Source organism: Patiria miniata, unplaced genomic scaffold, assembly GCF_015706575.1.
Source record: "Patiria miniata isolate m_02_andy unplaced genomic scaffold, ASM1570657v1 HiC_scaffold_16, whole genome shotgun sequence".
Classification (NCBI taxonomy): domain Eukaryota; kingdom Metazoa; phylum Echinodermata; class Asteroidea; order Valvatida; family Asterinidae; genus Patiria; species Patiria miniata.
The window spans coordinates 8,068,920-8,078,354 of NW_024037054.1; the positions used below are offsets into that span (position 1 = coordinate 8,068,920).

The following is a 9,435-nucleotide window of genomic DNA, read 5'->3' on the forward strand; positions in this document are numbered from 1 at the left end:
TTAATATAAATGTAAACTGCATGCATTTTAGGGTGGTTTTTACCAACAATGCCTTCCGGCCTAGACTTGCGTCAGTAGAAAGTTGGATGAATACTTATTTTTCAATACTTTTTAAGTGCAGACACAGTCTGCAGAACGCCTTTTTTATGTGTCGACTGCAGCTGGTCAACTTAAAGTCAAACTTTGTGGATGGTACATGGGCAGTGGTAGGCTTGACCCAAGACGTCAGTGATCAAGAGCGATAGTTGCATTGTTGTGTAGCGCCCTTGCATAATATGTTTTGTACTTTCTCTTACTTTAATGTCTTGGTTATTTCGTAGCAATGGGGGCGGGGTCATTTATGTAAATAAGACCGTCTGCATAAATTCGAACAAACACAGTTCCTTTTTATAGCTCCATGCTTGCACAACACGTGAAGTGCATATGTTTACAACCGCTGTCGGGTGACCGTGAGCCTTGAACCTTTTTCTCGATCGCTGATTGGTGCCTTAGAAAAGCCTAGGGAGAAAATAAAGAAAAGTTAGACCGCTGAAACGAAATAAAATGGCCAAGACGTTAATGCAAGTAGGCCCGCTGGTCTAATTGTTGTGCCATTAGAGAGGGCGCAATTTGCACCACCCAATATCGATCACTAGCTTCTTGGGCTAAGACTAGGGCATTGAGTGGTGATCTTTTAGATGTTATTTTCCAAGAGCGCCCCCCCCCCCCCAAAAAAAAAAAAACAGAAAGAGAAAAGATTTTATCATAGTATAAACAAATTCAAGTCACTGGTACTTTCGCTAAAACTATCAATATTATTGATATCTGCCAAATTTTAGGGAGCATCAATAATTATTTTGTATAATAAAAGTTGTCCCTCAGACAGAATTAAGAATTAAACGTCGATTGGGTAAAGTCTAATCATAATCTCCTTTCACTGTATGTATTCTGTCCATTTCAATGTTAACGGCTTTGTAAACAGATGCACACGTCATGACGTCGAATGTTTTCTTGTGTTTTACTAGCGTTTACTGAATGGGTATGCAGTCTTTATTTATCGAAAAATAAATAGAAAGTACAGGTCTGTAACTTTCATTCTAGCTCTTTCATTCTTTAAAGACGTTAATGAGCGTCTATGATTAATATGATTCTGAAATACGTGTCGATTTTGGAATTTCCCGATGTGGTCAGGTTCCCCGACCCTGCATGTAACCTACTGATATTTAGTCTGGTGCTACGTGTAGCTAGCTAGCATTACGTCATTCGAATTTGTAAACAAACATTCGGAGATATTTAGTCGACAATATTGAAAGGAAGTAAATGTGTTATCCTTTGAGAATATATGTTTATTGATCAAGGTAAGACTTTAATTTATTGAATTATTCAACATGAGCAAGAACAACTTGTCTTCAACAATTCATTTCAATGATTTTTCTCTGGAATTGGAAATCTGACTGTTTTGTAATTTGTTTATATAGCTCCATGGTTATACTCACACCACCTACATGCTCGAACTCAATCAGTTTGCAAGAATGTAGTCTGGAATAGACCAGGACAGAATTCAAACTGTGCCGTTCTCTTGATTGTTTATTTTTTAAGATATTCTTGAAGATACTTGTTCAAACATTACAGGAGCGGTGAGCCTATACAGTAGCTTCGAGTTCGACTTTGTCAGTTTTCGTCCAATTTGAAGACAGGCAGTGCCGGCCAAGGTGCACCGCTAACCAACATGGCCGCCTTTGGGGACGATGACACAATGACGAGCAGCATGTACAGCTCCATGCAGGGATCACAGCCGCTGAAACGAGTCGAGCCCTCCATACAGAAATTCACCAAGATTGTCATTCCGACGGACTTGGAGAGATTGCGACAGCACAAGGTCAACATTGAAAAGGTAACGTAAATTATTAAACCTTTCCTTTTGGAAAACAAAAGTTAATTTTCAGCCAAGTTAGGCCCTATTGATTGCGTTACCAACTGCTAATGTTAACCAGCTGGCCTACCCTGGGCAAGCACAGTGATCAAGTGGTCAAATGTCTGCACATTCGATTCCCACCCAAGTAAGTAAACATGTCTGATAACACATCATTTAACCCTTACCGTATCTAGAAAATATCCGCTTATTTCTGTTTATGTTTATTTGCAATGTTGTGAACAAAATTCACTTTCATAATTTTGTATTAAATTGGATTGATTTCTCTACTTCAGTTTTTGGTTTACAGAAAATGATGTAGAGAAATCAATCCAATTTACTATAGCCTTGTCACGGACATCCGGGAATTTTTTACATTTTACATATCTAGCTCCCAGACCTATGTTCTTGAAACTCAATGGTTTTTGAGTCTGGAGTGCTGAATGGTAACACATAGCAACCAATGAAAAATGGTGTGTCTATGTTTTCAGCGGATTACGTAATCCCACGCATGCCAATAATATTACCCAATGCAATATGTTTGTTTAATGTTGAAAGTTTTTAAATTGCCAAATGAAATTTGTCATGTTTTTTTTTCAGTTTCAGCGGCAAAAGAATTGGGAAAAGCTGACCACAGAGCAAGTCAATGCAAGACAAACAGTACAGGTAAAATTTGTGCATTATTTATTTTTTTTAAGCTTGACTTGCACCACAGGAAATGCAGTGGCATCTTGAATATATTAGACCACGATCCATTTTATCCTGTGAAATTGTTGAAACCTGCATGTTCCCTTTTCAGAAACATTTCAGTGTCATGTTTATTGTATTTTCATTTTTGAAATTAAGCCATTTTCAGCTTGAGTTCTGATCGAGCTTGTCGTAGTTCTTTTTCGCTATTTTAATTTGGAATATATTTCAAAAACTGACAAGACTTTGTTTTTGTTTCGCTTGTTTATCTGTCTTGACAACCAATTCTCATCATTCTTAATTTCTTGTTATTTTAATCAAAAGATTTTTTAATCAAAGTTGTCTAAATTTGTCCACAGCAACTTAAAGCCAACATCCGGGAGATGGAAAAAACAAGGAGCCTCATCATAGAACCGGACCTCCCGGCTTTTGATAGTAGGGTGTCCCCCATCAAAGAAGAGGCCATCCATGCAATCGTGCAGTTCATCGAGATGAATGACATCGACAAGTTGCCGCTAGGGGAAGCACACCCTAGCCACTCTGGGCCAGAAGTGGGTTCCGGTTTGAGGAAAAGACACATTGAAAGCTCAGAAGATTTTGAAGGTAACAATTGATTGTGTAGAGCGTGCTTTAGGCTATTGCCAAAAATGAATTTATGATTGTAATATAGGCATTGTTGAGAAGCTGTTAAAGTGGCCCCCTGCTGTTATTGTAAACTCTGGTTAAATATGGAACTTTTCAACTGTGATTTTCATCTCAAACCCTGACTCCAAAGGCTTTTTTGTCTTGGAAACTCCCTGAACTTTCCACCACGACAACCGCTGGTACTTTGTTTCAGATCTGTTGTGTTAATACTTAAAGTAACCTAATCCTCCAAAATCTTCCCAAACCTGTTGGGTTTTGGAGGATCCAGGATTGGGTGTACTGGATATTCTTCTAGGGAGCATTCTAGATCCGCCAATATCAAACTCATGTAACACAGCAGTGACACTGACACATTCTTAATAATAATAATAATAATAGGTACTTACATGTATATTGCGCTATTAGATCAAAGTGCTTTACATTATTATTACCCCTGATTGTTGGGCCAATGAAACATTCCAAATACAATCTCAGCTCCCTGGGGAGTATACAGCTTGATGCTGCCATTTTGGCGCAAAGCTGCTGAAATCGATCACACTATTCCACCTGTGCCCTCAAAGGTGCCCATTTACTCCTGGGTAGGGAGAAGCAATGAGTGGTAAAGTATCTTGCTCATCTTTATGTCATAAAGACTGTAAAATGTATTAGCAACTGTTAATGAACTCTTTAACTGAGTTTGGTGGGAATGTCATTCCTTGCCTTGCCATTATCATGCTTTGAGGAAATTCCCAGAACCAATCACCATTGATCGTTATCATTCAGTGATCGGCACCGAGGATGAAGTTAACAGTGTTTCCGAGGAATCCGAGCAGACAAAAGAGGCAGAGTCAGCCCAGTTGATGATGCAGCAACAGGCCCAGCAACAAGCCCTGCTACAGAGTAAAGAATCCATGGAGTCGTGGGAGAATCTACAGAATGACCTCATGTCCTTGAATTCAGTCGTACACCAGTTTGCAACACATGTCCGGGTAATCTATGGGTTTTACTTTTCTAAATTGATATTCTGCAGACCCTTTGCATGACGGCCATCTTGGAGGTCCATTATGTATGTTCCATGGGATAAATGCATTCACTATGACTGAATTAAAATTACATAAACAGCTCCAAGATGTCTGCTGAATGCAGGTCTATTTAGGCTCTGAAAGCACTGTGGTGATTTTAGAACGATGAGCTTTTTTAAATTCCGGTGTTGTAAACAAACTGGAATGTCCTGAATAAAGTTTTGCAATGGTATGGAAAAAGTCAGGATAAGGCCCAAAAAAAAAGTCTCCGGTTTCTGGTATGGAGCTTGCCCCAAAAGTGGTGCGGCGACGCAGCTTTTTTTTTTTTTTTTACCTGATTTTTTTGCTTCAAATGTCGGCTGATGACTGCAAATGGTGCCCGACTAAACTTAGTGCAAATATATGGGAGTCCAGAGAGGCCACATAAAGCTTATTCTCGACCATAACCCAATCTAAAAACACATCAAAATTGTGCAGCAGCAGGATTCCAGTCAAATCAATGAGTTTGGCGGTTTTGAGACATCATCTTTCATTGAAAAAAAAAATTGGCGACGCGCGCACATACCAGAAACCGGAGACTTTTTTTGGGGGGCCTAATGTCATGAATTAAATTTCCCATTTCCGATGAAATTTGAATTGTCAGAAAGAAAAATGCTTTGTAATAAACAGAATTCTTTATTCCCCTGAACCTGAAAATGAGATCCAAGCATGTTGCCTCTATCTTTTCTGTATTTGTTTTAGGCACAAGGTGAAACTGTTGACAATATTGCTGACAACATTGACAAGGCAGAGGAAAGTGTCACCGCCGGTCGAAAATACCTGATCAAGGTAAGACTCGTTAAATATAGGCCAGAAATTCTTATGAATAATGAAGTGAGGACTTGTCATTAGTTGTGATGGACTTTTGGGGACTTGTAATTGACTTGTCAGGACTTGTCATGACTTGTGATTGACTTGTGAAAACTTGTGATTGACTTGTCTTGACTTGTGATTGACTTGTGATGACTTGTGATTGACTTGCGATTGACTTGTGATGACTTGTGATTGACCTGTGGGGACTTGTGATTACTTGTGATTAACTTTTCAAGACTTGTGATTGACTTGTGAGGACCCTGGAGGACTGTGATGAATTGTGATGACGTGATTACAGCTGTAGAATAGTTGGCATACACCCTAAGAACTCTAACCAATTAACACCACGAACACACACATCCATTAATTTAGAGATGTTTGCACGCTATTAGCACAGCCTTTGCATTGACCTGTTCATTTAGTACACTTTAAATAGCAGTGTACTTGTAACTTGCTCAGAATCAGAGGATAAAGATCTGGCAACAGCGCCACCCTTGTCATTACATTGCACATCGATCTGTGACAGCGCCACCAATAGTTGACATATTAAGTACTAGGCCACTTGGCAGTTTGCCCAACGCCACGTGGGCAGTGAATCTGAGTGGGCTAAACTGTTTCAGTCCCCCATGTCCGTACCCTAAAGCGTGCCAGGATCTCTTACATTCAACACGTCGAAAATGTGATCCAAATGTTAACTGATATTCCCTGAGTTGCTGTAGTTTGGTACCCGAAGTCAATTTATCTGTACGAGGATTATTTTCTCTCTCTGCTTATATTATGTCCTTATATTTTTCCGATCCAACATGTCAGCCCAGGCTGAGGCCCGCTGAGCTGAGAGGCAGTCGGATGAAAAATAATGGACACAAAAAACATCGCCAAATAGTTCTTGCCTATATCGAATTTCCCCACGACTTTTTGGTATTTTTATACAGGCTTGTTTTTTTCTTATTCACTGTGTCGATTTTTATACTGGCATATCTGTTTTTGACGAATGGGTGATGATGTTGATAGTTCTTTGCGAAATCGAATTCGGTTGAAACTTTCAGCTAGGGGGAGGACCGAAACAAATGTCACTCTTCCCTTAATTTCACGTTAAGTCTGCTTTGGTAAAATGCTGCCAAAACCAGGGCATCTCGGTACAGAGTGATTACACAAAAACTGATTCGGTTTAAATAATTTGCATCTTTTATATTTGAACTTTACCAAAATGGTATTTTGTGGGCACATCCTTCCCCACTTCCCGAAATAATTTAGCCCATACGATTGTTTTGTAATATAATATTGCTATTTTGTTTTATACAACACCTGAATAAATCCCCGTCATCTGATTGGTGAATTGTAGATCACGTGACATATTATTATTCGGTATAATGCACGGTGCGACCATGCGTTATACCCATGCGTTATACCGTTTCACTTTGCGCTTGTTCCATGACGCGGTATTTGCATGCAAAATGCATGCTGGTGTGCGCGTTCAGCGTAGCGCGTATTGTTCCAAAGAGCCAGCGCTACAGCGTTGGGTTCAAACATTTTCGTGAAGGGGTAGTTCAACATCTTTGCAATCAAAATAAATTGTAGTTTATAATTTACCAATCAAATGACGAGAATTTGTTCAGGTGTTGTATAAAACAAATAACGAATGTTTTACGTTCGTGCGATGGAAAGAATAATTTCATTCGGTGACAGATTGAATGTTCTATTCCACTCGGCTTCGCCTCGTGGAATAGAACATTCAATCTGTCACCTCATGAAATTATTCTTACCATCGCACTCACAAACAGTCGTTATTTGTATAATATGTGTGTTAAGTTTGCTGTTTCCATGATTATACGAAGTTCTAATCGATGTTACTGGCATGTATTATTCCTTGGTCCAATATGCTTGACTCGCATGTCGATGTCTTATTTTCCTTGTTTTTAGAAAGATTTTTTTTACTGCATCCTTTCACGTCTTTATTCTGTACACAGTTAAGAAAAAAACTCGATTAACAGCTTTCTAGAAAAATCTAACAAAATCTTCATCGAGAAGCGCAAAGTCAGAGATGTTTTCAGCGTCGTTTTAGCCCAAGGATATCCAAATTTTGTCCTCTGAAATGGTGACTGAATTATAACGGAACTGCTCCTTTGGGAATTATTCATTTCGACAGAGGAATTAGAGACTTTTAAATTGACCCAGGCGTTTGAAAATATTTGTATGTAAATGTTTTCAAGATTGAAGTAAAGCCTGCCGCACAAAAATTGACTTCTCAGCGATGCAAAGTTCCATCGACAGTCACAAAAAGAGAGATCTATTAATAAACCTGTCCAAGCCTAGCTTAAGGTGAATTCACGCTACAACAACAAAAATTGACATCACGCCGACGCAAAATTCCTCAAAAGAAAATTTGTTTACAGATTTACTTGAATAGATTGTTGTTTTTCCTGCCTTTAGGCCTCGACGATTAAAGCTGCCGTTTTGCCCGTCGGCGGGGCAATCATCGGTGGCTGCCTCGGCGGGCCGATAGGCCTGTACGCCGGCCTGAAGATCGGCACCGTGGCCGCTCTCGGCGGCAGCGCGCTGGGCTTCGTCGGTGGGAGATTCTTGAAGAAACGCAAGGACAGACAGGCGAGCTTGGAGTTGCAAGAGATGGATAGGACGCGGGTTCGGCGAGCGTCTGACCCGGGACCTTCCAGCGGGCAGAAGAAAACGAGATGAAGCTCGTGTACACATTGCGGGGAAAGAGGAGAACAAAAGTGCTCAAACAGAGGAGGTTTTCAACTAGAGATTAGGACTCCATGGATGTTGGTTGGCTGCAAACTAACAGTTATGTTGGCAATAAATAAGGAGTTGGGGTAAGGGTTTCGGCAGTGGACCAATTTGGTGTGATGGGTTGCATCTTCACGTCAAAACTCCGGACAGACTTGTTGAATGTAGCCTACTCTATTGGATTCGCACCGTTCACAATGCAGTGGATTCCATGTGCCCCAACTGGGAACGAATTGCAGGACCAAATTGGGGAAACTTGACATAAAGACTCAAACACTTACTTTGTGAATTCATTTTAGATTTGTTCTTCTTTGTTAACCTTTCTTCCTCATGAATTTAGAATCATTCCTGTTAGAGATAATAATTCTTTTGACGCTGAGTAATCTTTAGTTGAATAGTCTGGTGCTGATTTCACATAAACCATCCTTACAAGTGTGTTTACTAAACATTTGTTATTATGCACCAAGTCATTGCCCCCTACCCCTTCCTCCCTGGGGCTAGCGCTACCCTTCCCCAGGGGTAGGGATTGTCATTGTCAGAATGACCAAATCCCCACCCCAGGGTATCTCGACTTAGACAAATACACAGGGGTGTTTTGTACCGAAAAATGTTTGCCCTAAAAAGAGGACAAAATCCCCACTCTGGGGCGTTTGTTTAAGTGGCCAAAACCCCACTTCAGGGGTATGACAACATCAGGCGAGAAATCGGAAAGAAATTGTAATGTCCCCCAATATGATCACAAATGTACTCTTAAGAATATACCGCTACCAAAACCAGGTCATTTATTTTGCATGAATTTCTGACAAAAAGTACAGTGTAAAGAAAAAGCATTTCTAATGTATTTTACAAAGACCGAATTTGTGAACTTATAAGTCCATGTATGGACAATAATTATTTATGTAAATACCGGTTTTGGCTTTGTACATATTTTTAACACTTAGGTCAGCCGGTCAATTTCTATGAATTCCAGCACTTGTCCAAAACTTTGTTACTTGCCTTTTAAAGTTACATGTATGAGTTTCATTTGTTTGCTTTGGGCGCCATATTGATGCAGTTGGTATTCATTCGGTCTACTTTGGGTTTAAGGGTACAATGTGTACTTGTAACCTTTTGGCAGGTTATTTAAAGAAATAATTTCTTGGACTTCGGCCTACTTTGTCATCCTAGGCGAAAGTGGGACTTTTCGTTTTCTCACACATCCTCTTTTCGTTTTTATTTGAACAGTTTTGAGCCCAAAGACGCACCTGGTGCGTACAAATTCAACTTTAAAATATTGCTTTAGTGACAAAGATATAAAAACAAAACAATCCTTCTGATTTGTATTCATATTCCTAACTAGGAAGTAAAAAGAAAAGACGGAGTAATATAATCCAATGCGTACATCCGTCAGTTATTAAGACACGAATATTAAAGATTCAACAAAATATGTTTATCGGAATACGTCTTTTGTTTGTTGTGTTTGTTGAGTTGTTTGCTTTTTGTTTGTTTGTTTGTTGTTTGTTTGTTTGTTTTTTGGTGGAAGTTTTTTTTTGGTCAGCCTGCTTAGTCCAAATTCGTCGTACATTAATTAACCAAAGTATTTCTAACAACCACCCCCTCATCGGTACATCTACA

At 39.6% G+C, this 9,435-nt stretch overlaps 1 protein-coding gene across 4 annotated transcripts; it reads left to right on the plus strand.

The window, feature by feature from the left end:
* Positions 1 to 935: 935 nt before the first annotated feature.
* On the plus strand, positions 936 to 9,261 carry LOC119722868 (syntaxin-17-like). 4 transcript variants are annotated; one of them, XM_038193261.1, is made up of 7 exons: positions 936 to 1,060; positions 1,612 to 1,873; positions 2,492 to 2,557; positions 2,938 to 3,181; positions 3,986 to 4,191; positions 4,966 to 5,052; positions 7,507 to 7,770. In XM_038193261.1, the coding sequence occupies exons 2-7, from the start codon at positions 1,709 to 1,711 to the stop codon at positions 7,768 to 7,770; spliced, it is 1,032 nt and encodes a 343-aa protein (XP_038049189.1). In that variant the 5' UTR covers positions 936 to 1,060; positions 1,612 to 1,708. The 4 variants fall into 4 exon arrangements, with proteins under 4 accessions (XP_038049189.1, XP_038049190.1, XP_038049191.1 ...); XM_038193262.1 differs by having other exon boundaries at positions 941 to 1,018; XM_038193263.1 differs by lacking the exon at positions 936 to 1,060 and adding an exon at positions 1,233 to 1,337.
* The last annotated feature ends 174 nt before the right edge of the window (positions 9,262 to 9,435 follow it).

What these genes read in the sequence shown, in the direction of transcription:
- LOC119722868 (XM_038193261.1), top strand. Translation starts at nt 1,709, where the DNA reads ATGGCCGCCTTTGGGGACGATGACACAATGACGAGCAGCATGTACAGC. An exon ending in AGTTTGCAACACATGTCCGG is followed by an intron (nt 4,192 to 4,965) that starts GTAATCTATGGG and finishes TATTTGTTTTAG; the next exon opens with GCACAAGGTGAAACTGTTGA. An exon ending in GTCGAAAATACCTGATCAAG is followed by an intron (nt 5,053 to 7,506) that starts GTAAGACTCGTT and finishes TCCTGCCTTTAG; the next exon opens with GCCTCGACGATTAAAGCTGC.